The sequence below is a fragment of the Seriola lalandi genome, unplaced genomic scaffold, assembly GCF_002814215.2.
Source record: "Seriola lalandi dorsalis isolate HSWRI2012SDOR001 ecotype SW California unplaced genomic scaffold, Sedor1 jcf7180002054516, whole genome shotgun sequence".
Lineage (NCBI taxonomy): Eukaryota > Metazoa > Chordata > Actinopteri > Carangiformes > Carangidae > Seriola > Seriola lalandi.
Window position 1 is genome coordinate 146,760 of NW_019525069.1, and position 26,955 is coordinate 173,714.

At 39.0% G+C, this 26,955-nt stretch overlaps 1 protein-coding gene across 2 annotated transcripts; it reads left to right on the forward strand.

Moving 5' to 3' along the window:
* Positions 1-2,856: 2,856 nt before the first annotated feature.
* On the forward strand, positions 2,857-25,539 carry polr3a (polymerase (RNA) III (DNA directed) polypeptide A). Of its 2 annotated transcripts, XM_023413388.2 has the most exons (32): positions 2,857-3,042; positions 3,497-3,632; positions 4,118-4,255; positions 4,811-4,982; positions 5,114-5,268; positions 5,681-5,920; positions 6,382-6,544; positions 6,924-7,060; positions 7,151-7,254; positions 7,352-7,493; positions 8,131-8,271; positions 8,410-8,479; positions 8,789-8,916; positions 8,996-9,134; positions 10,274-10,438; positions 10,661-10,833; positions 12,385-12,496; positions 14,256-14,374; positions 14,825-14,962; positions 15,580-15,750; positions 17,883-17,996; positions 18,856-18,891; positions 19,254-19,340; positions 19,433-19,515; positions 20,244-20,414; positions 20,879-20,972; positions 21,135-21,227; positions 22,202-22,366; positions 22,605-22,769; positions 24,229-24,360; positions 24,454-24,586; positions 24,677-25,539. In XM_023413388.2, the coding sequence occupies exons 1-32, from the start codon at positions 2,999-3,001 to the stop codon at positions 24,823-24,825; spliced, it is 4,209 nt and encodes a 1,402-aa protein (XP_023269156.1). In that variant the 5' UTR covers positions 2,857-2,998; the 3' UTR covers positions 24,826-25,539. The 2 variants fall into 2 exon arrangements, with proteins under 2 accessions (XP_023269156.1, XP_023269157.1); XM_023413389.2 differs by lacking the exon at positions 18,856-18,891.
* The last annotated feature ends 1,416 nt before the right edge of the window (positions 25,540-26,955 follow it).

The following is a 26,955-nucleotide window of genomic DNA, read 5'->3' on the forward strand; positions in this document are numbered from 1 at the left end:
GGCACTTTAAAGGAAGATCACGGAGTTGCCTCTCAGGCTCAAAAACATTGTTAGCAGCAGTCCCTCAAGTGTTTTTGAGGATTATTTCTTCTGCTCTTTACATATATTTGCACAGACTGATAATATAATATAACCTTGGGTCATGTTTCCCTAGATGTAAAGATTTACAAAGAGAGACCAAGCTCTTTGGGGATATATTGCCTCCTGAGAGGCAGATTTAGAGAACCCAGACCATGTTGAACACTGTATTAGATGTTTAATGAGAGGCCTTCGTAGACCTAAGTGGCAGCAGAATTGGAAAATGGAAAATCAGATTCAGCCAGGCAATTTTCACTGTTGGAGGTTGTAAGTTGACAGAACAATTAATCAGCACAAACATGTTGTGGAAGGAAATCCTCATCAGGAAGTCATCAGTCACCATCAGTGCTTCCATGCCAATGTATCAAACAACACAGGTAAACAGCAGATTTGTTTAGTCTGTGCACCCACTCTCGCTCTACATGTCCAGCTGTTGGAAATTCATTTGATGCCATCTAGAGGCCAGACTACAGATTGCGGCAAATATACTCAACATGACCCATAGGCCTACTGTGATTTAAACGGGGAGATATTTTTGGGGAATTGGGTTACTTCACCACTGAATAATATGAGCGTGGATATAGGAAGAAAAAAACTGACGTGCAAATCAAAATTAGATGTAACAACTCAATGTTACACACATGCTCAAACATATGCATATCCATATGTTATATCTGAGAAGATCTTTGCACATTCATTCACTGATCCTCACCTTAAGCATAAACAACTCTCAAAATAAACTGCACAATACTAGAAATCAAACCCCCACCCCCCAGGAACAGTTTGATATTTTTGGGAAATGCACTCTCGCTTTCTTGCCAAGAGTTAGATGCAAAGACTCATACCACCTTCATGTCTGTACGTAGAATAGAGCAAGGGCCAGGAGTCGTAAGCATAGCTAGGCATGCAGACTGACAACAGTTAATCCCTTCGCCCAAACACTTCTTTTGCAGCGATCTGCTATTGCAGCTCAGGCAACAAGATTCAGTCACTGCGGCCTGCTGTTGTTTCTACATTCCTGTTAACAATGGTGGGAAGTATCTGCTCCTGTACTGCACAGTTATGAGCTACTTGTACTTACATTTCAGAGAGAAATATTGTACTTTTTACTCCACTAAGCTACATTTATCTGTCAGCTGTAGTTTCTATACTTTTCCGGTTAAGATTGTACATTTAAACAACATATGATGATTACAAATACATTACATTGTTAAAGAATAAATAAGTTGGACCCATTATTTAAGGCTTCAGATATGCATATGTTGTTAGCAGTTTCACCAAAAAGACATTTTCCCTCTAAACTTCTTAAAAACTGTTAGCGGCCCAAAGAGGTAAAACTCAAATATTTCACAAAAAACAACAATAAGACATTAATTAGATTTATCTTGTGGCCCTTTGGAGGGGGCCTGACCCCTTGGTTAGAAACTGGACTTTATGTACTAAAACTGTATACAAAGTATTTAAAAATTTGACCAGCTGCAACAGTACAATTATGAAGCAATTATGAAGTAACAATGTAGTATATAATGGGCTAATATTTCAGTCACAGGGGCCGACTTTCTGCAGAAGTACTTTCTGATAATAATTCTGTCGCTACTTTTACTTAAATGCTGGGCATTTACTTGTAATGGAGTATTTTTACATTGTAGTATTGATACTTTTACTGTAAAAGACCTCTTCCACCATTGAACTCTAGCGACCTACTCATAAAACATTGACGTTGACAATACATTCACACTTGAGTGCTAAATACGTAAATAACTTCCCATGAAAATATTTTGGTTGGGATGTGTTAAGTCAATTTTCTTTGAGCATAAAGGCTATTCACTGGTCAAACTCCTTGGGAAATATTACAAATTTTAGCCGTTAGGTGTCAGCACTCACTTGATACCGATTGTCTTCGTGCTCCCGTCACTTCTCTTTGCTGTTGTTGTGCATAGACTTATGCTGCTTTCAGGTACTTTATGGTGGCTCGAAAATTCTACACAGTCGGTCCTTAATACGGGTTATCGTGGGTTTGTCAGCAGATTCAGCATACTCTGTGATGTCTGTAAAAAGAAGTAACAGCGAGTAGACGACACGATGAAAAAATAATTATTTGGCGCTTTAATATCACGCTAGCATAAGTACGTTTTGTCACAGAAGACGAGGGATGCGCACATGCAATTGGTAATGTTTCAAATACTTCATTAGTTAAAGATGAAGTCTTACTTTCGTATGGAGACATCATACAGTTTTCCTCTATGCTCTCCAAAAGACACATCCTGTCAACTTCTTGACGATTAAGGACTAAGATTAGTAGATAACTGACGAACCCTGAAGGCAGCGTTACCGTGGCTCACATGCTAACAACACACTGCATGTCAGTGCACTGAAGTTAGCTTCCGATTCGTAGCTTCCGAGTTGGCAGTTAAGGGGAAATTTAAGGGAAATTTAACTCAGTACTGAGCACATAGCTACTATGGAGAAAGCATGTTAGACATTTTAGTTTAAGTGAAACCCACTTTCAGGCTTGTGAAACATTTATAAAATTTTTGAAAATGCAAAAAGGGGAGATGTCACTGCTTTATTCACATCTAGAGAGGACAACTCATTTTCATTAATTTTCACAATTCTGAAAGTCGGTTTCAGACTGTTAAGACTATGTCCAAAGTGGTACAGTCTTTCTCAACAGTAAGAGGTACAAAAAAAAAAAAAACAGTGTCAAGTTCTCCTGAACTTTCCCCTTAACTGCCAAATCGGAAGCTACGAATCGGAAACTAACTTCATCGTCTGCATGTCGCTGGCTGCTAGCATTTCCACAACATGGGGAAGCCAAGTGACAGCGTGCTTGTTACACATGAAGCTTAGCCTGCTGGAATGAGGATAAGATAACAGTTTACTTATCTGTGTTGTTATTTGTATAGTTGAAGCTGCCAAAATGGTGAAGGAGCAGTTCAGAGAGACAGACGTGGCTAAGAAAATGTGAGTATAACAGACCGAGGGACACTGCTAGCTCGTCGGTTAGCCACTCATTTTGCAACGTGACTTATATTGACAAGTTGTTTAATACATTAATATTAAAGAATACTGGAGGATAGAGCTACCAAACTGCCAAATAATTCAGTGTGGTTAACCTTCACACCTGACACGTTAGCTCACTTGTGCGCTGTGTGAAATATGAAAAATTCTGTATATATAATAAAGTCTGATTAGTAGAATTCTTTTTTTTTAGTTTACTCTACTTCTTATTACTTCTTATGGCTTATAGTCGTGTAGAAAGGTATGTCAAAACAGTTATACTTAAACAGTGCAAGCAGTTGGTTTGCTCAAGCAGTGCTGCTGATATGACATGAAAGCAGAATTTATCCTGTTGTTGTGATTTCAACTGGTTAGCCCTGTGATTTTCTTTGCTTTTACTCTTTGCGTTGGTTTACAGAAGCCACATCTGCTTTGGGATGAAATCTGCTGAGCAGATGCGTCAGCAGGCTCACATCCAGGTGGTCAGTAAAAATCTGTACAGTCAAGACACTAAACACACTCCACTGGCCTATGGAGTGTTGGACCACCGTATGGTACGACACAGACACAAACACCCCACATCCCACACACCTAACTTTCTTATTTTTCCTATTGTTTATTATATTCACATAGTCTATTGTCTTGTGCCTAAATTTCCTGTGGAACTTTTACACCTAATCTCTACTCTCTGTCATAACTAGATTTAGTTGATGTTGCTTGCAGATCTCTGCTTTTATTTCTGTTATTTGGACCACCAAACACAATATTATGGAACTTGAAGTTCATTATATGAAGAGTTTTGTATCTCCCTCTAAAATCTTGAGATTTTGATAAAAAAGTAATTGATCACCTGTTGCACACCACTGCATCAAAGTGGTGTAGGTATAACTCCACAGGGATAACCATATGACTGACATAGTCCAGTCTGCACCTATTTAGGAACAACTGTCAAACACTACGATTATATTGAATAATGTCATTCAGCCATTGACCACCCTCACACTTGGAGCTTCTCCATTCCCCGCCACGTTTTCTGCAGGGTACCAGTGAGAAAGACCGACCTTGTCTGACATGTGGAAAGAATCTGGCAGATTGTTTGGGACATTATGGCTACCTGGATCTGGAGCTGCCATGTTTTCATGTTGGCTATTTCAAAGCCATCATAGGAATCTTACAGGCAAGTGTTATTAGCGTTGTTTTTGAAATGGAACATACTGCAGTGTCCACAATACATTCAAAGGGTAGCTGGATAAACAATGAGATGGTGTATAATTTAACATCAGTCACTTGGAAACTCACACATTGTGATGGTTAGCATGATCGGTATGGAGGTCAACCTTCAGGGTAATGTCACGACCTGTGCAGGAAGAACCACTGATTTTGCAAAAATTGATTTGATCAAGGTACCTCTAACTGGAGTGCAGAAAGCAGCAATATATTTTTTCCTTTAGGTGTCACTAGAGTATCAAAATTAGAAGAGGCAGAATGAGAATTGTGTGTGTATCCTGAAGCTCACTCTTTTCAATCTCCCAAACAAGTAAATAAGTCAAAAATCTTATATAGTTTTATCCTAATTATGTATATAGTAAATTCTTGACCTTATTATTTTCCATATGTTTATATCAGTGCAGCCATAATCTCCACTTTAATCATTTAAGCATTTGTATGAGACATTGATTCAGTTCCCTCATTCTAATCTATTAATTCTAATTTTATTTTGTCACGTGTCAAGATGATTTGCAAGACATGTTCCAGCATAATGCTGACAAAAGAGGAGAAACTGCAGTTCACAGATCACTTGAAACGGCCTAACCTGGCCTATCTCCAGAAACGAGGGTTGAAGAAGAAGATCTCTGATAAATGCCGCAAAAGGACAATCTGTCTGAGCTGTTCCGCTTTCAATGGTGAGAAAATACTTTTTTTTTTTGTAGGTCTTATATTACCTCTCTGACACTAACTTTTTTTTTTTTTTAGCCAGTCATCCTGATGTGATAAATGGAAAAGATGAGTCCGATGTCTCTTTTACCTTTTACAGGACCAGTGAAAAAGTGCGGGCTGCTTAAGATCATCCATGAGAAGTATAAAACAACAAAGAAGGTGGTGGATCCTTTCGTGTCAGAGTTCCTGCAGTCCTTTGATATCGCCATCGAGCACAACAAAGTGGTGGAACCTCTGCTGAGCAGAGCGCAGGTGAGCTTTTTACTCTGTTTCACACTGTGCAGTTGGCGTCATACCAAGCTGTGGTATGTGGCAACTGAGAGTGCCTTTCAAGAATAGGAAGTTCAGCAGGAATGGGGCTGGGTATCAAACTGCAATTATTTTTTGCTTACTGGCAAAATATGTGTTTAAAGTTGGATTTGAATGATTGGTCAGATTCTGATTTAGTCATTGTTCGCTGACTTATTTTATCATGTAATTCAGAAAAAATTGCTAATTTTTTAACAGCAGTCATTGAGAAGTTTGGCATTTTTAACTATACGAAGAAAACTATGGTAAGTAAGGTATGGAAATAAGTATTATTATCAAAAAAAAGCCCTAAGTAGAAGCGCTGTACAACCCTGTGTTTAGCCTCATTTTGCCTTGAACATCACTTCTTTTATAGGAAAACCTGAACCCATTGGTTGTGCTGAACCTGTTCAAGAGGATTCCACAGGAAGACATTCACCTGCTTCTGATGAATCCTGAGGCAGGGAAACCTGCGGACCTCATCCTCACCCGCCTCCTGGTGCCACCTCTCTGCATACGACCCTCTGTGGTCAGCGACCTGAAGTCGGGCACCAACGAGGACGACCTCACTATGAAGCTCACGGAGATAATCTTCCTCAATGACGTTATCAAAAAGGTTGGTGTCCGTCTCTGACATTGGTTACTTATACAGTATTCGTATAAGACATAAGCCTCTGGTCTGATTTAGAAATAATGAGGTGCTGTGGGCAAGCTGGCCATAAGATACTGATATAATCAGTCTTTAGAAAAGAAAAATATTAAATTATTACTAGAATGAATCACATTTCACACAGCATACAACTCCTTAACAGTGAAGCCAGAGAGCAAACACTGGGTCCAATAAATGAGGAAATCTCTCCTCCACTTACAACCTGCTCACTCAAACTACTTTGTTTCTAGAGTGGTCTGATTCAAATTCAACCAAGACGCTGCACTCGGTCGTTATTGAATGACTGTTGAGGCCTTGAGCTGACACTTAATTATCAGCCTTACAACTCTTAAGACATCTGAAATGCAGTTGTCAGATCTCCTTTTCATGACGACAGCCCACATTAACAAAACTATTTTATCATCCAGCATCGTATGACGGGGGCTAAGACTCAGATGATCATGGAGGACTGGGACTTCCTCCAGCTGCAGTGTGCCCTTTACATCAACAGCGAGCTTTCTGGAATCCCCCTCAACATGGCACCTAAGAAATGGACCAGAGGTTTTGTGCAGAGACTCAAGGGGAAGCAAGGTATAGTGTATATTAAAACCTGTGATTTCACCAGTATTCAAATGTTTTTTGTTTTTGTTTTTGCTTTATTTTTTTGTAATTTGGACACTCTACATGATTAACTCTGTAGATACTAATTTCAAACTTACTCACTCACACACTGCACGAGAAACAAGGAGAGAGTTATTTTTATCTTGGCATTTCAATATTATCGTCTCAAATATTGGCAGCCTGTGTGAGTTGTGATATCGATTGATTTATCTGCCTAAGACACATGTTTGGCAAATTGGAAATTTGGCACTAGGCAAGTGAAAATTTTGTCCTCATACAACTGAATTTCAAAAACAAGGCGCATGTTCTGAATTGCGGACTGACTGACGTATTTACTGTGATAACTCAGGTCGATTCAGAGGAAACCTCTCCGGGAAAAGAGTGGACTTCTCTGGCAGAACTGTCATTTCTCCCGACCCAAACCTGAGGATCGATGAGGTGGCCGTCCCAGTACATGTGGCCAAAATCCTGACGTACCCAGAGAGGGTAAGCCCAGCTCCATGTCTACAACAAATACACTAAACAACCACCTCCATGCCAGATCTTAGGTTAACAAAATTTGATACTATGTTATAGGTGAACAAGGCCAATCTGGAGCTCATGAGAAAACTTGTTCGCAACGGTCCCGAAGTTCACCCTGGAGCCAACTTCATTCAGAATCGTCACACACAGATGAAAAGGTGAGTCTGGCTCTTTCTGTGGCAAATTAAAACCAGTATTTAGCTGATTTAGTTCACCACAAAAAAAAATAAAAAATGAATTCCCTCTGTGTGCCAGGTTTTTGAAATACGGAAACCGCGAAAAGATCGCTCAGGAGCTGAGGTTCGGTGATGTGGTTGAAAGGCACCTTATAGACGGAGACATCGTCCTCTTCAATCGACAACCCTCTTTGCACAAACTCAGCATCATGGCCCACATTGTAAGTTTAGTTTTTGACCTACAACTCCAATGAAAGTGGTTTGGAGAAAGAGACTTAGTGTGCCTACCAACACAGGAAGAATATCTGCATGAGCTTTAATTTTATTAAACTAAGTTGTTTACAATGTCAATTAACCGCAGTTTAGTTGGTGCACATCTTAATACTTGTTGTCAATCCTCCACAAAAGCAATTTTCATGCTCTCTGCTGAGTACAAAAGTCACAGCTTTTATCTATTGAACAGGAAAGATGGACAAATATTAAAGAAAAAGTTTCTGACAGAGAAATTGAAGTAAAATAATCTTTGCACTTTTTTGCTCCCATCAGAACTTAATCTACTGAACAAAAATAATTGTGCTGTGCACTGATGAGGCACAGGTGTCTGACAGCAATCTGTAACAGATTGGAACAAAATAGATAGTTATAATTGTAGTAATTATAATAATTTTCTGCTATCATCAGTCCCAGTAAGCTGAGCTAAACAAGTTAGTGTACCAGAGTTTTGATAAACTGATCTGAATGTAGTGAAACTTGCCAAGTTGAATTTAGTTTTCATTTTCTTTTCACTCTGATCTGTTTAGTTGCTTCTTTATGTATGAGATTGTTTTTTTGTTTTTCTTCCTCTTCCCAAATACACAGGCCAGAGTAAAACCTCACAGAACGTTTAGATTCAATGAGTGTGTGTGCACCCCCTACAATGCCGACTTTGACGGTGACGAAATGAACCTTCATCTACCTCAGACTGAAGAAGCCAAAGCTGAAGCCCTGGTCCTGATGGGGGTACGCATCTTCACAACACATGTAGTGTACAGGCACCTGTCAGTGTTGACGTTCAGCATTGAAAAGCTGCCTTCTGGGACTGCATTGTTCATAGGAAATTGACTGCAGCCTGACACAAATTGTTATCTTTTCTTCCAGACAAAAGCTAATCTTGTTACTCCGAGAAATGGCGAACCTCTGATTGCTGCTATTCAGGACTTTCTGACAGGTCAGCGCCATGATGTGTGGCAGCCATTCACAGTGCTCCTTTGCTCATTTATCCATGATGAAAGGGAAAACTTTCATTTCCAGAACATACGTATACCTGGAAAAGCATATGTGATGTTAAATGTGGAAGAGAGGTCTCTAATGGTATAAGAAAATATTCACTAAAAGCTTTAATAACATAATTCAACGTAAAATATTTGAATGTGGTTTTTTTAAATTATTTTGTACCTGATGGGGGAGCACTTCAGCCATATTTGAAAATCGACTATATTCATTTCCATTAATCTTGTAGCACATTTCTACCTCCTAGGGGCCTACCTCTTGACGCTGAAGGACACCTTCTTTGACAGATCAAAAGCCTGTCAGATAGTTGCCGCGATCCTGGTGGGCAAAGATGAGAAAATCAGGGTCTCTCTCCCCCGACCGGCTATAATGAAGGTACTCCACTCTGCGGTGAGCCTGTTGCATAACTCTGTGTTTGTGACCTGCCACTCATGTTTTTCTGTGTCCCCATCAGCCCATGGCTCTCTGGACAGGCAAACAGATTTTCAGCCTCATTCTGAAGCCAAGTAAGGAATGTCCAGTCAAGGCCAACCTGCGGACCAAGGGCAAACAGTACTGTGGCAAGGGAGAGGATCTCTGTCATAATGACTCATGTGAGTTTCTTTAGTAAAAATGTCCGCTGGACATATACATTTAAAATGTTGTTGTGATGTTTAATGTTATTTTCAGGTGATTGTGATCTCTTTATTTGCAGCGGTGTACAGCTGCAGAAACTCGTGCACGCTCAGACACAAGAGCAAGGTTATTTGATCAATATGAAAGTAATATCACTTTACAAATAATGGGTTACAGTTAACAAATACATTCCACATATGTAAAACAAAAATTCATTTAAATGATAATAGGAGGACTGTATGTAATGTTCTTCTTCTTAAGAGGATCAGCCTATTTTTTTCCTTAGCTTTGTCATTATAATTCCTTCAAATCCTTTTTCCTTCTCCCAAAAACTAGCTCAGTGTTCCCTCCAATGATTATTAGTTGAATGTGTTCCAGCTTTCATTACTACTCTCAAACATCAGCAGGTGCCTGAGATGTCTGCTGGCATGCACCACACTGTGACAGCTGTGGCCTGAGGCATTGTGTTTTCATGTTTTCTGTCCCGTCTGTCCCATTTTCATGAACGCCATTCTTCAAATTTGGCATTAACTAAGGATGAACTGATTAGATTTTGGTGGTCTAACCCTCATAATACACATTTTTGGTCATACCTGTGACACTAACCGTGGGTGCCCACCTTGAAACTGTGGTGATTGAACAGCTCTTCTATTCTGCCAGGTCGAAGGTGTGTGTGTGTGTGACGCATTCACGGTTTAGAATTTCTTGCTTCTTTGCAGCAACATCTTTATTTGAGGCATTGTCCCCTGTCATGGCAACAACTTTGTGTTCTATTGGAATCAGCTTTATCGGCCAAACGTGTAAAAACAGACAATGATTTTGACTGTTTTATTGGTTCTGTCAGTGAACTTACACATTAATACAGCAGATGTACAGCAGAACAAGAACAACAAAGTCAAGTCACATCAATTTTATTTATGTATATCCCTAAAATCCCTTTAAGGCTTCTCTCCACTATATTATATAATTCTGGGCAGACATGGATTTAAACTGCAGCTTGACTTGTTGGTGGAGGCATTCAACCGCAAAGTGGTAACTCTAGTTCACCTTGGTCGTGTTTCTCTTCTGGGACCTAATGGCGTCAATACCTGTCACATTTCCCTTGTCACCTTCTCAGTCGTGGTGATCCACAACAGTGAGCTTATGTGTGGCAGCATGGACAAGGGCACCTTGGGATCCGGCTCCAAGAACAACATCTTCTACATCCTGCTGAGAGACTGGGGACAGCTGGAGGCTGCCAATGCCATGTCCCGCCTGGCAAGACTCGCTCCAGTGTATCTTTGTAAGTTGTCTCCAGGGCTTTCACAACATGTATCTCATAAGTGAGATATCTGTCAATCTCTGCAGAAATAAACCTAAAAAAGTTGTTATAGAATCAGTGACTCTCTATTGTAGTTTGGAACTAGAGTAGTAGTTATTCTCACTTCTACAAACTGGATGCTGGATGATCTATAGCGATATTGAATGTAACTTAAGTTAATATTTTTGAACCCCCAACTCTCAGCCAACCGAGGCTTTTCTATTGGAATTGGTGACGTGACACCGGGCCAGGGTCTGCTGAAGGCCAAACAGGACCTGCTGGATGATGGCTACCAGAAGTGTGACGAATACATCGAAGCTTTGCAGACGGGCAAGTTGCAGCAGCAGCCGGGCTGCACAGCGGAGGAGACCCTGGAGGTAGGTGTGACAGCACATATTCACACATGGAATATATACCCATCCAGGTGAATTTAAATTTAAGTTATCTGGATCCTCATTGCAACCTCTTATTCAATCAGCCGCATGCACACTGCACCACATGACACTTCCCACCCCCACAACATTTACTGAAAATCCAGACTGGTGCTGAGTCACCAGAGGTGTGGATGACTCACTTTCATTGAAAATTCAAAAGAGACTAACAGATGTTATTAAGAAGGAAGCCTGGAGTGGAAAATTAATTTGTGAATTTATGAATTAATTGGTGATTAGTTAAATTAGTTGACAAGCAGTGAAGTTAAGCAACAGCTGAGCTGAGGTGCTAAAAGAACAAGCTGATGTTAGAAATGACACCAAGTCAGTCTGAAGTCGGCATTACATGGTGTGTCCACCTGAAAGCATTGACACGTTGATTTTTCAATTTGTAAAATGTCGCACTCAATTCTTTAATGACCAAATGTCTCATCAAAAATGTTTGTTTATGTTATATGTTCATATAAAAAGGAAATATGCTGATATTTCATTATTTTAGTTTTTAAACTCTTAAATATTGATATCAGCAATTGCTTAAAAATCCAGTATGGGTCAGTCTCTCATCTTGAGCAGACGGGACGCACTGGCTACGTCTCAGAAGTATATACACTGTTATTAATCTGACCAAACTGTATGCACAAGTAAACGAGCCACCATTGCTGCGGTAGCATCTCACTAACACACCTATGCAATAATGCTGTAAGATACTGTATATATTTGAAACATTTCACCTTTTGACAACTTTTCCTACCATATGTGTGAAGAAATAAAGCCATTAGCACCTGTTAAAATATTTGAATTGAATCAGTATTCAAACAAATCCTTTATGTAATGTAGAAAGAAAACACAAAACCCAGTTCTAGTAGATGTCTAGAAAGCTGCTGTAACAATAAACTTGAAGTTTGGAGGAAAAAAAAAAAAAAAACAGAGCAAGATCCATAATCCCCTGCTCCGGGAAGTAATTTACATTTTAATGTATTTCCTTGAAATCTTCTTCCTCTGCCTAAAACCAGATGTCCTCAATAGTTGTGTTTCTACACCAATCAATATATGCAAAGAATTTCCATAAATATTTCAGATTTTTTATTGAATGCTGTATTTGATCTGCTCAAAATTCATGAGGTCACAGATTGCAAGTTTGTTGATGCATTACCATAATCGAGTACTGCTCGTTAAGGATTCAATTACTTTTTTGGTTTTGCACTTTTTCTTTCTACATCAGTCCATTTCCTCCCTTTATATCCCTCCAAACTTGAGATTTAAAGCGATTATTGTAGATATTTCACAAATGCTCGTATGATATGAATGGTATCATATCTCAGTTGGTCACATCTCAGTCGCTATGGATTCAAACATTTGCAGTAATAGGGGCACAGCTCTTTCAAAAGGCTACAAACATGTTTACGAAAAAAGCCTTTATCCTTGTGGTTTGACCTTTACTTAATGTATGTTTATCAACAACCAAGGTTATTTTATTTTATGTGTGTTTGTCAATAGGCTCTCATTTTGAGAGAGCTGTCTGTCATCAGAGACCGAGCTGGCAGCGCCTGCCTCAGGGAGCTGGACAAGAGCAACAGCCCTCTCATCATGGCTCTTTGTGGCTCCAAAGGTAAGCTAGCTGGAAAGGTAACTTGACTAACAATTAAGATCTTACTTTGATTCTTTATATTCTTAGATAAAATCTTGTTTGAATGCAGAGGCAATGAAGGAACCACAGCAGGAGATAAAAAGATTGTCAACAACATTACAGGCTACAGTACAATACTCTTTCCCTAAATAATACTGAGGGAAAATAAAGATATGGAGAGTCCTGCATGAGGGATAACACTTTCTTCCTGTAGAACAGCCAGTGTCAGCCCTCACTGTGATCTATGCTAGGACATGTCTTTATTTTTTTAGCACTTTTTTAGTGTTGTGTTAAAAAAAAAAAAAAGTGACAAATGAGGGAATTAACAGAGAAAAAAGGTCTGACACAGGAACATAAAGAAGAAAGGCCTGAGTAGAGAGTCAGAGAAATCAGGATAGTCTAATTTTGTTCGGCTTATAAGCGCTACCAGTTGTAGATATCTAGACTGAGAAAGGACAAACTTTCTCTCTCAAAAGTAGAGGAAAAAACTAGAGAAATCTTTGGATATGTAAAGTTTGAGTGTGATCGGTATCAGTATGGCTGAGCAAGCAAAAGATAACAGTCAGAATTATAATAAATTTTTTTCTAAATTTTTTCTGCCAACAAAACTTGAGGTTACTTATCCTCTAACCCCCGCTCTCTGATAACCTCAGCAATCCTCAAAGTGAGACACTGAAACAAACACAAGAAATCAAAGAGAACTTCGGGTTACTCATCATCTGACCCCTGTTCTCTGATATCAGTGTTCTACATGTGTAGACACCAAAATAAGAAAACGGCAAATCACTTCTGCCTCAGACAGGTAGCGATGACACGAAAACCTTTTATAGTAAGAACAGAAGTTATCTGTCATTATCAGCTGCCTGTACAAATAAATCTTCTTAACTCAAAGAAAACAAATGATGCAGTATAAAGAAATATGCCGTCAGTGTTGTGGTAATGGTTTAGTCGGGTGTTGGGGCAAAGTACACAAAAAAATATCTCAAAATGTTTTTCAGTGGCAGCATCAAAATGGAATAACACATTGACTGAATTGTAGTAGTTTAGAATAACAAAAGAAAACTCATTTCAATAAATAATTTCATATTAATCTATAAGGATATAAAAACACAGTCACCAAATCTTCACATTTGAGGAACTGAAAATAGTGAAGCTCTGTTGCTAGATAAATGAAAAACGATTTGATTCTTAACTGCCTTTTAGTATATTGATTAACTAATTCTTTCAGCACCAAGAATCTATCTGGGTGCTTTCTGAATTAGTCTGTGTTAATTGATTGTGAACAGAATAAAAACAAAAATCAGTTAAAACTAATTTGTGTCACGACCACTCTACACTTTAATTGGTTATTGTTAAAGGCATTCAGCAGCTCATTTATGCATTTGCCCAACTGTTCTCTTCACTTTCAATTATTACTTGACACCTTTTTGGAGCAGGTCCTGGTAGGGAGAGAGCCATAATTATCCAGGAAACAAGTTGTCCCCCAATTTATAAATAGGTGTGTGTGTTGGGATGATAAAATCCAAGTGAATTGGTTTCTGCTTCTGTTAAAAAAAAAAAAAAAACAACAACAACCTATTTTGCATCTAACACAACAAATAAATCATCACTGCTCTTCTGCTAAAATTGATTCTTAATTGGGAATCTTTGTGTGTTATACTTCTTGTGTTAGCATTATTATTATTTTTTCGTGTGTGTACTGTGTGTCACCTTTTCCATCGTCTCCTCTGCTTACACACAGGATCCTTCATTAATATCTCTCAGATGATTGCCTGTGTGGGCCAGCAGGCCATAAGTGGCTCGCGAGTACCTGATGGTTTTGAGAATCGTTCCTTGCCTCACTTTGAAAAGCATTCAAAGGTAAGGTCCAATTGATTTATTTTCATTATTTTGCTGTATGTTCCTCAAAGGGAAACCTACATGCTGTACTCTGGATTTGTTTGCAGGGATGTACAATGGTTATTTTATTTTTATTTTAATAGCAAAAACATACTTTGAGGCCAGCGTCTCCTGTTTTAATTGATTTTTTTTTTTTTTTTTTTGAATTTTGAATTTTGATTGTAAACATGTGTCACTTCCAGGTCTCACACTTTCTCATCAGCTCTGAAGTGCTGAATCAAAAAACATCAATGCATTCGATTACTGTTTTGTCTTTATTCATATCTCTGCTTCCCCAAGGATCATTTGTAGAAGAATAACAGAATGGGATAAGAACATTGAACCGAGACCTCAACAATAACAAGAACAGGCCTTTCACATGTTTCTAGAATACTCAGAAGCCTCCTTAATGGAATGGTGCTTTTTCAACAGCTGCCTGCTGCTAAAGGCTTTGTGGCCGACAGCTTCTATTCAGGCCTGACACCCACAGAGTTCTTCTTCCACACCATGGCTGGGCGGGAGGGCCTGGTGGACACTGCTGTGAAAACAGCAGAGACTGGATACATGCAGGTAATGCCTGAGACCCGCACCCCACCCCACCCCCCCACCACTACGCCTGTTGCCATTATGATACCACAGGGCTGAATCAAAGTGTGTGTGCCTATCTGCTTTTAGCCTTGAAGATCTTCATTGTTAGTCCAGTAGAGTTGTGGTGTGCATTTATGCAGCTATTTTAAAGTAACTATTTTATTTTCAGTATTTATGTTGATTTTGTTTTTTAATTAATCCATTAATCATTTTGTCTGAAAAATACCCAAATTCCACATCACAAATTCTGAGAGCCAGAGGAGACCTCCAGTCAACAGTCCAAAACCCAGAGACATTCAATTTAAAAACAGAAAAAGACACTGAGAACTTTTGCATTATAAATTACCTTCATTTGTCTTTCAATTTATCAACCAAGCATTTTAGCACTACATGGAACGGTATGAAAATTAAATATAATATATAATATAAGTCTTAACACTGGAACATTTTTATAGGAGTTAGCCAGGGTTTCATCTCAGATGTGTTTTCAGACATATACCTTGATTGGGTTTTTTTTTTTGTTTTGTTTTTTTTTTTCTCTCTTGTGTCTGTCGTATATGTGTCACTGTGATATTTATTTCCTGCCTGTGTTTGGACAGAGGCGACTGGTGAAGTCCTTGGAGGATTTGTGCTCGCAGTACGACCTGACAGTACGCAGCTCCACCGGCGACATCATTCAGTTTATTTATGGCGGCGACGGTCTGGACCCCGCTGCAATGGAGGGAAAGGATGAGCCGCTGGAGTTTAAGAGGGTCCTGGACAACATCCGAGTGAGTTAAATCAGCTTGGCAATTTCTTTCTTTTTGTCTGGTATTATTTTTTTCTTCAGGTCTCTTAAACACTCTCACACGTACATGTCCTGACCTCACTGCAAACACACCCACACATACACCAACAAACATGAAAGCCAAAAAAAATGTATTTATCTTAATGTGGCTCTCACATAAACTTTACATAACCCTTCATGTTACTGCTGTCGTATTTCACTTCAGTAATTCCTTTCCTTTCTGTTTTGTTTGGTCTTTATGTCTGTGTCTCAACCTTCATAGACATTGAATGTGCACTTCATACTACTTAGTGTTAGGTATGCTAATGTTTAGTCTGTTTGCTATCAGTAAAAAAACAAACAAACTAATCTGGAGAGTTGGCTTGGCAGAAGGTAATCAGTTGACTTCGTGGAGTGATTTCATGTAAGAGGAAGAAGCCTTGTTGCTTCATTTATGTAGCCTCAGCCAACTTTGTCCTGATAAATAAAGCTTAAATAAATGAATCTGCCATACGAGTGTTTAGGCTGGAAGGGATTAAGAATAAGAAGTAAGAAGAACAGTAAACCACTTGCTGGAGTACCTCTTGGCAATGAGTATATTACGAGTTACTGTATCTTTATCTGAAATTTTTTACTCCTCAAGTATCTTCTTACACATTGTTTGGGCTTTAATCAGTTTCAACAATATCAACTTCAATGAAACAAAACCGGCAGCAGAACATCGTGTGGCATCAGCCCTGACCGATACCATGACCATACATTGGGAAAAAAACAAGCTTCTCTGTCTCACAGCATTGGCTCAGTTTAGCCTTAGGGAAGCCTTTTAAATATTTGAAACACTCAAATGTGCTGGGGCTCTGAGAGAATGAACACCAGTGTGAATATTCTCCCACTGCGAGAAGCCTACTGGCAGCCACAGAGGCAGCTCATTACCACAGAATCTCCTCGTGTGAAAACACACAGAATGGTTAAAATTACAGCAAATTCAGGTTTTGTTGTCAAATCATGTCGCAGGTAATTAAATGAAATTATAGGAGGTCAAAATTTATTTTGACTGCACGAGAGTGATCATGTTGGCTGAGCAATTTAATTAGTAGTTTAGAATAGATTTTCTGGTTAAAAGGGTATTCACCCTCAGGTCTTTTCTCATGTTTACTCTACTCTAATGTGCTACTTTGTTGTTGCCTTAAAGGCACAATCTCTGAAACCAAAGACCTGCAGAATTAGAACATCTATCACTTCCAAATTAACCGACACGTTTTAAAATACTGTTGACAACAAATACATCAAGTTCTTAATGTTTTCTGGTGCTGGTCAAGATTTGTTTATGTCACTGATATTTGTGAACACAGTAGTAAAACAACCTCCAATCAATTATCATCCTCTGATCGACAGAAAGCATTTTTCTCTATTCATACATTCTTATCAGTTTGTGACTGTAGCACAAATTTATACGGTCACAACCAAAAGAATGGGAATTTTTATAACTGTAATCAAGAATAGATTGACTGTGGGACCCCAGGCATTTCTGTATCTTCTTGTTATTACTGTGTGATTAGCAGTCTGTCAGTCGTATAAAACAGTGAGTGTGGCAATTGCTGGCAGAAGATTGATCCCTGAAATCTCCAGGAAAACCCTCTGTTGCTATCGGCAAGGCAAATGAAGGTGCTTTACAGATAGCATTGAAGAATAATAAAGGAGATTGATCATAGTAAAACACCAGCAGTTATTATCATTATTATTAGTATTATTACCATTAATTGCATTATTAGTATGCGTGTATCAGTCGACACTAAGGCAATTACCATCCATCTACCAAAAGATCATGACTGATCTGAGTAAATGTAATAGTTCAACTAAATATAGTGATTTATATTTAGATTTAACAAAAGCAGCATATCATTAATGGAGATCAGACTGAGTATGATGGACCTTTCTGTTCCAGTCAGCAGTTCATTTTCTCTTTGCGTTCACATTAAAGTAATTTCAGATGCAATAAGGAGGATTTATCAGGCGCTCCTGATCTATCAAGGTGTCGAGAGAGCGAGTTATCAGGAACTGCTGACCTGTGAATGAATGCCTCAGTTGTGTTGGCTCCCTATTATTGCCCTTTTTCTCCTCTCCGTCCCCCTCCAGGCAGTCTACACATGTCAAGATGAGCCTGCACTCAGTCAAAACGAGCTGGTCCTCACTGCAGATGCTATCATGAAGAGAGCTGACTTCTTGTGCTGCAGAGACAGCTACTTGGAGGTAACCTCATCACAGCACGGTGCTGTCTGTGAAAGTTTTATTTCTTCTGTAATTTATTTGTTTTCGTAAGAGACGCACTTCTGACTTTTGTTCCTTTAGTTCCCATTGAAGAAATGCAGGTGCGAAAATAAGTAACAAGGATAATGATTATATTTTCTAGTATTCAAACAGAAAAGTGTATAATTTAATATATTCGAAGATGATGGACGTTTCTCTCTTAGGGTTCTTGATAATATCAAGTGATAAAACTACAGTCTGTTGTTTCGGGCAGTGCAGAAGTTGCCTGCACTGCAGCAAGAAACACAACAGAGATTTCAGCGAGTACAGGAGTTGGATACACCAGAAAGAAATTGACCTGAAAAATCTCTGTTGTGGCAAAACACCTGTATGTCCATCTGTATTTCAGAATAAAATTACACAAGGGCAGGAAACTATGAAAACTTTTAGAAAGATTTAGTTAGGTATGTCTTCACAGCGCTACAATTATCAACTTTTTTTTTTTTCTAGAACAGCTTTCTTTCTTTCTTTCTTTCTTTTCCGTGTGGGCTGATAGCCTATTAAAAGTCAGGTTAATTGTACAGAGAGAAAATCATGGTGGTGTTACAACATTACCTCATACCAAGTCCATAAGAAAACATGATTTAAAAAGTATCCTTTGACTCAGTGTGTCTTTATCGGCTTACAACAGTGTGCTATAAACAGGAAGAGGAATAACATGGAAGTGATGTGAAAATGTAATTCGTTTTTGTTTAAAGAGTACAGATAAATACTGTCATTATATGAACTCAAAGCCAGTTACAGGTAGTTAATTGGTGCGCTGGCAGTAATACATGTGAACCTTTCCCCCCCTCTTGTGAAGGAGTTAACTGACACAGGCTCAGAGAAGTACCTGGAGGTATCGTGACATGGCATGTTGGATTGTGCTTTAACTGAATTGTGAATGGTGTGCTAGCAGGATTTGGAACAGATTAATAACTTATTTAATAATCTCATTGTTGCCCTTTTACAATAAAAGAGCCTTCGCCAATGTGCTTAGATTCACACTCTGACATCTTACTGCTCTCTGATATCACCCAGTGGGTTTTATGGGAGGTTGCATTGCCCACGTCTTACCTGTTTTCTGTGGTATCTAACAACTGCATGATAATGTATCATGTGTCAAACAGCATACAGTTTGGTATTAATTGTTTGTTCTTAAACATCCTAATGAATCCTCGGACTAGTCATCTGAAAATGATTTTCTCCCCTCAACTGTAGGAGATAAAGAAGTTTATTAAGAGCATCTCAGAAAGGATCAAGAAAACCAGAGATAAGTACGGCATCAACGACAACGGAACAAGCGAGGTAAACACTGCAGATTAATGCGCTGCATTCAGCAATGCCTAAGCTCAGCTATACCTGAAACTAACGGCTTGTCTTTCTACTTTGTATTGTAGCCAAAAGTTCTCTATCAGCTGGACCGCATTACCCCCACCCAGCTAGAGAAGTTCCTTGAAACCTGCAGAGACAAATACATGAGGTACAAGGCTCATGTCCTAGTGCTTTTCTCAGCCTCATTGTTTTTATGCGATACCCATTTGTGCGACATAGACAGCTCAAAATGTGCCTCTGGTAATATTTAATTAAGAGAAAAATTTAGAAAAAATTTAAGTGAGTGGCTAATAATGCCCTCCAAAGTAAGTAAAAACAAGACTAAGAGTAAGGTTGTGGTATCAAAGGACTAATTTTTCCCGACCACTTCACTTCACCAAATTCTGTAGGATTCCTCCTCTGGGAACCATGTATATACACAGTGCGGTCCAAAATTTTGAGACCACTTCTGGATACCAAATTTCATGACAATCAATCCAATATTTGTTGAGATATTTCAGTCTTGACCAACTGACACTGGCATTCTATGATCCATGCCACCAGCATGGCTATAATCAATCTATTCATGTGTGTTGGTGCTGACTGTCAGACTTTCCCCCGTTTTCTTTTATGATTTATTTTTTTAAATCAGAATTTAAGTTTTTTTTTTAGACCAAAAAAAATTAATGAGCCCAGAATTGCTTGTAGAAGTAGCAGATTTTTATGTTGTGATTGACATGTTTTTTCCCCACATGAACACTCATCTACACCGAGAGTCGTACATGATGTCCATTTTTGTGTGATAACTGCCAAGTTTCACTTTTAATGAAAGCTGAGTCAGTTTAATGACAGTTGACTCACCTCGGAGACTTTCTTATCATGTGTTTACTCATGTAGAGCTCAGATGGAGCCGGGGTCAGCTGTAGGGGCCCTGTGTGCGCAGAGCATTGGAGAGCCTGGTACGCAGATGACCCTGAAAACCTTCCACTTTGCTGGCGTAGCATCAATGAACATCACTCTGGGGGTGCCTCGCATCAAAGAGATCATCAATGCCTCCAAGAACATCAGGTATGATATGTAATCATAGAGATGTTGCTTAGTTCCCTCTGTGTTTTCTGCAGAGGAAAAAAATAATAAGCCGTTTCATCCTTCAAAGGCGAGTACCGGCTTTGTCTCATCATTTCATCTTGAAATTCATTGGAAATTATCACTGCCAGATGGGACAAGAACTCATTCATAACCGCTCCCTCCTCGATTGGATGGAAGCACTTTTTCTGTTTAGTATTTGCTTCCAGACATCACTGCATTTTTTTTGTTTTGTTTTGGGTTTTTTTTCTTCTTTAAAAGGAGTTTTGCAGCTCCGCAGGCCTAAGGCACTTTAATTGAAGTATAATGTTGGTCCATGGTTTAGACACCGAATTAGTGCATTTAGCAGAATGAGCTCTGCTGGGCCACACAAATGTGTCACAGTAATGAATACATCCCCAATTTGCTTTGAATAAGCCATTGAAAGCCTTTTACTCACCGCTCAGCACCCCGATAATTACGGCCCATTTGGATGTGGAAGACGACGCTGACTTTGCCAGGCTGGTGAAGGGGAGGATAGAGAAAACTCTTCTTGGAGAGGTAATCCAACCTGCTACATTTTTACCTTTATCAATAAATCTGTGCTCTAAGATAGAAGTAATGGACTAAAGGATACCAGTAGTTTCGAAAGTAACTGTGTTTAAGATGTGAACAAATTGAGGTGTGGAGCTGTGATTAAAAAAAACTTGCTGTCCTCTACAGATTTCTGAATACATTGAAGAGGTTTTCCTACCGGATGACTGTTTCATCCTGGTGAAACTGTCACTGGAGAGAATAAGACTGTTGCGACTGGAGGTACCACAACTTTCTTTTTCTTTGCTACTGACACAGTGTGTGAATATTTCAAGTGTGTCCTCCTCCTCACCTAGATTCATTAAAGATTAATTGTGGTTTGTTACAACTTGGGTATTATTTTTGTAGTTTTGGTCTTCCTTTTGTATCAGTGATAACATTGCATTCCGCAAAGTAATTGCTGGGATACAAGATTCTCCCGGACTTTTCCACAATTAACTTGGTGAATACGATGTTATTAAAAATAGGAACGATGGCCAAAACTATGAAAATTAGTTTAGTTATGAAATTAAAAAGTTACAACAATCCTTTAAAGCAACACTATGTGATTTTTGAAACTGGAAATATCACTTTATTTCCGTTTGTAATTAAAAGCTGTTGCTGTAAAACTACATTACAGCAGGTCACAGATTTTAATAGTCTTATCAAAAAAAGTCAAACCTCACCAAGAGACCCGTTTGTTGTTTCCCGGTTGTGGTCTCATTCTACTAGCTCTGTCAGGTCACTTAATGGTGATGTCTTTAAAGGAACAGGTCGACAGAGAGTAAATACACTCTTTAGCTTTAGTACAGTAAATACGAAGCTATTGCCAGCAGCTGGTCAGCTTGGCTTGACACAGAGACTGGAAATGTTGGCTCGCCTGTCTCTGTCCGAAGGTTGAAAAAAAATCATTAAAGTTCCACTAACAAAAACATTATCTCTTGTTTGTTTAATCCTTACAAAAATGTGTAAGCACAATGCATAATTTTTGTGATCTTTAGAGGTGCTGTTAGGCAGATCTTTTTACGTTTGCACAGACTGTTGTCAGAACTATTCCTTTAAAGCAACTGACTTGAGAAAATCTTGGAAGTGCTTTCACATTTAGTGTCTGTAGGTAATGAAGTGCTACGTTATAGGTCTTGTGTTGTGTGGTAAGAATAACAATGGAAGCCTGGCCTCTGATATATATATTTTTTTTTTTTTTTTTCGACTCTCAGGTAAATGCAGAAACTGTGCGTTACTCTATCTGCATGTCTAAGCTGCGAGTGAAACCAGGAGACATCGCTGTGCACGGCGAGGCAGTGGTGTGTGTGTCTCCACGAGAGAACAACAAAAGCTCCATGTACTATGTGTTGCAGTCATTAAAAGAAGAGCTTCCTAAGGTGAGAATCTGGTGCATGATATACTGATATTGGCTTATATATTTTCTTTCTATTTTTCTCTTCTCTTACATTATTTATTTTACACCTTATTCATATTTCAAAAGTTAGACTGAGATTGTAAGTAAACAAAATCTTACAGTTCTCTCCTGTGTGGTCTCATCATGGTTTAGTGTTCTATCTCTACTCTGATCCATCTTCTTTTTTTTCAACTGTTCACATTGCGTTTCTCACTCGGAAGGTGGTGGTTCAAGGAATACCAGAGGTTGCCCGAGCTGTCATTCACATTGATGAACAGAGCGGCAAGAACAAATACAAACTCCTGGTGGAGGGGGACAACCTGCGAGCGGTCATGGCTACACACGGAGTGAACGGAAGCAGGACCACTTCAAACAACACATATGAGGTATCAGTCGAGCGAGACTTAAAGCCTGTGGCGCTGTAGCTTGGATTCGAGCCCTGAATTGTTTGGGCCCCACATCTGCCCTACATCTGTCACATTTAGAGACCGAACTGGCATCTCTGTCAGATTGTGAACCTGCTCTGCATGGATCGCCCTGACACCGAAACCCATGACTGAAATGTAGGCAACAGTGATTTCAGTTCAATCAGTGGCCGACTCTATATTTTTCTATTTTTAATAATTAGCTGAATTGATAGAGAATAAAGGAATATGTGCGTGTGTATCATGCTTGTGTCTAGGTGCAAGTTCCAATTTATTTGGTACACCTAGAACCTAAAACTATTGCTGTTAGCAGATTAGCCCTGTAGTTAACTTCATGAATGTTAGAAGGTTTGGTCAAACTATTTTAGAGAGGTGCTGATTCAACTTTAGTGTCATTTTTTGGCTGTAGTTAATGATATTAAATTGTGTCCACATGATACCTTGCCATGTCGCGAATTATGGGCATGACTTCCAGTTGTTTGTTTCACGGAACCAGTGAGAGTTTGAACTTTGAACTATTTGTTCATCCATTCTTCCATCTGCTGCTGCTTGTCCAGCTCAAGGTTGCGTTAATTTAATTAATTATTTCATTAGCAATTATATACTGCAGGGAAGTACTGCAGAAAACTGATATGTTACCAAATACTTTTTAGACCATCTTTAAAACTTTCGTACTTTTGCCAGTATGACGGTGAAACAGGCCTGGAAGTGCATTTTATGTCATATTAAAAAGGTCTTAAAAAGTCTTACATTTAACTTTGTTGGAACCCTGAATAATAGAAAGACCATCCAACCTCTACTTGTGCAGCCTCTTTCGATTTTCAACACCGAAATTATGTCGAACTATCATCATCTCGTAAGAAAAGAGTCAGTCTCTCTGATCTCTGCTTGACTTGTTTTGTGTTTCACAGAATGGTTGACTGTTTTCTTTCGAACAAATATAAAAGTAATTAATTCATAGCAGGTCAGAAATGCAGCCGTTAAACCAAAGTCAGGTAAATGCTTTTTTTTTTTTTTTTCATTTTGGACTGCTTCACTGATGTCAAGGCACTCTGAAATCTGCTCACAATTTTATTCCCGGGTTCTGACAAAAGAAGAGAGATTTTTTATGACACGCGATTTACATCAGTGGCTACACGGACAAAGAAGTATTTACCCATGTCCGTGGAGGTTGACAGTCAATTTTATCTTCATTGTTGCAAAGTAAGGCCTGCATTTTCAAATACATCCACTCCTGAGTGTTAAACATTAATCTTGATTTTCACGGGTGGAAGCCAGGGGCTCAGTATGCATTGGGAATTTTTTTATTTATTTAACCACATCTCTACTTTGAATAGTTACAAATCAGCCTTGATTATTACAGTAGAATATAGAATAACCTCAGCTTTCTTCAAACAAGCTTTTCTGTGTATTTTTCTAGGTTGAAAGGACCTTGGGTATCGAGGCTGCTAGATCGACCATCATCAATGAGATTCAGTACACCATGGTCAACCACGGAATGAGCATTGACCGGCGTCATGTCATGCTTCTCGCAGATCTCATGTCCTATAAGGTATGAAACCATGATCGGTCCTTGGTGGTGTGTGTCTTTTGTCTATTTAAAGAAGTGTTTCACATGAGTGCACACTGTCTTCTGTCCATAAAGGGGGAGATACTGGGAATCACCAGGTTTGGTTTAGCCAAAATGAAGGAGAGTGTCCTCATGCTGGCCTCCTTCGAGAAAACAGCTGATCATCTTTTTGATGCCGCCTACTTCGGACAAAAGGACTCTGTCTGCGGTAAACTGATACTTCATCTCTGTATTGAAAATGAACTTTGCTCTTTATGTCTTAACTGGGGTCTTAACATTTCCTGTGTTCCTGTTTCAGGGGTGTCTGAGTGCATCATCATGGGGATTCCAATGAATATCGGAACAGGACTCTTTAAACTCCTACACAAGGCTGACAAGGATCCCTCTCCAGTCAAAAGGCCTCTCCTCTTTGACAGCGCAGACTTCCATATACCTCTGATCACATAGCATCGAAGAGAGAAACAGCAAAGTTGTTTGAAGGGTTTTTTTGTTTTTTTTCCAGAGCCTGCTATGAGACTATTTTAAGATTATCTTCAGCATATACAGAAGTGCCTGCACAAGTGTCACATCATTTCGATTTTGGGGATCTACAGAAAGTGGGATTGTGTCTTCTTCTTTTTGGCATGAGCTTTTTCTTGATGCCACAGACGCTGCAAAGCAAATTTGTTAGCATGTAAGAGATGGTATAATTGCTTATTGTTTCGTTTTGACTCGTTAGATGCTTTAAACACTTGTTCTTTGCTGCTTATCTTTTTTTTTTTTTTTACTTGTTTCTAAAATGGTGTTTCTCGGCTGTTATTAGGATGTTACATAATCTTATGTTCCCTCAGTGCCATGGCACTGAACAGTTTTGGTATTGTTTTGCATGCATAATGTAACCCAATTACATGTGCAGCAGACTCTAGAAACATTACCTCTTAATCATGAAGCAGACTTGATTTGGCACTTAGTTTTGCATCATTATATAAACTTTGTTAGTATCTATTCGTCAGCTTCTGTCTGGCAAAAGACTTTTCATTCACGCTGCAAAACCCACTTCAGGAGTGTTTCTGAAACCTTTGTTTTCATATAAGATAAACATGAAGTTCCATCCTGTATGAAGCATATTCATATAGTAATGTTATAATGTATATAATGTAATAAATTAATGACAAAGAAAAACATGGGAAAATAATTATTCTACAGTGATTGACCAATTGAAGGCCAGAATTGTTTATGGTAGCACACCCTGTTGGCCAATCAAGTTCTGTAAAGCAGTAACATCACGTTTCAAGACATTTTTCTTTCATGGATCAACCTTTGCCGAAGACAGAATTCTAAATTTGTCAGACATGACCTCTTGATATTTTTAAACCATGCTAGCAGTCAATTGATCAGTGGTTTCCACCATTTTGGTACTCAACAAACCCAACCATCATTGGATGGATTGCAATGAAATTTTGTACAGACGTCCACGGTCCCCAGATGTTGAGTCCCTCTGACTTTGGTGATCCTTTAACTTATCCTTTAGCAGCTAAAGGACAAAGTTTAGCGCCTCTGTGAGGGAGACGTTTGTTGTTCAGGGTGAGATATCTCAACAATTAACTGATGGAAATTTGCTACAGATCTTAAAGGTGTGTCTGACTTTTCCTCTAGCTGCATCATCAAGTCAAAATTTCAGTTAAATACTTTTGTTCATTTGTTCATCGAAGAGCTGCAAAACTGACATTCCCATCATCCTCAGCTGTACTTTGTGTTAAGAGCAACTTTAAGCATACTAACACTAAATGAAAATGATTCACACGGTAAACATACCTGCTAATCAGCATGTTGCCATGCTAGTGTTATCCATTAGCTCAGCGCACCACTGCACCTAACTACAGAGCGATGGCTGTTGATTTGAGCTGTGTCCCAAATCAATACTACCTACTCAACACTAAAGCATACTCTGTTAGCAGTTAGCCTACAACAAAATCAACATACTTTGTATACTATCAGATGTTAGTCAGACGGCAACTTAAACTTCACCAAAGGTTTGGACACACTTCCCCATGGGAAGGTGTACTGCAAATCAGAATATCTTTCCTAGGATTTAATACATTTCTGTGTGTAATAAGCGTGTATTTTATCGGAGCTGCCACCCACCCATGGTTAACTTATTTTTTCGATTGTGTGTTTCGGCTCCATTTAGCCACAGAACACAATACGTACTGAAAACCTGCTTGGAATCAGTGTGTAGTATGGAACTGGGACAAGGCGTCAGTCTTGTTTTTCATTTTTAAACCTGACCTCAGAAAGGGTCACAGTCGTTGCCAAACACAGCATTCAAGACAATTTGTTTGACTTCCCGGCATTTGTTGTCTGCGGCACACTATATGGGTCAGATTCCCCGATCATTTCTCATCATTCAGATGGTCCCAGATGGTTACAAGCTTAAATATAAACACCTTTAATGGGGCAGTGAAAAAAGTGTGTTGTTCTTTTCTTTTTGGGTCACCACTGGAATCCATTGTAACTGCCGTCTTCCACAAAGGAGCAAGTCATAAACTTTCATATTTCAAGTCAACAGGGGTATTTGACACTGAAAAGATTTTAGAT

Coding starts and splice junctions, on each gene's coding strand:
- polr3a (XM_023413388.2), top strand. CDS start 2,999: ATGGTGAAGGAGCAGTTCAGAGAGACAGACGTGGCTAAGAAAAT. Junction 7,255..7,351: donor CGTCACACACAGATGAAAAG/GTGAGTCTGGCT, acceptor TCTGTGTGCCAG/GTTTTTGAAATACGGAAACC. Junction 18,892..19,253: donor GCTCAGAGAAGTACCTGGAG/GTATCGTGACAT, acceptor CCTCAACTGTAG/GAGATAAAGAAGTTTATTAA.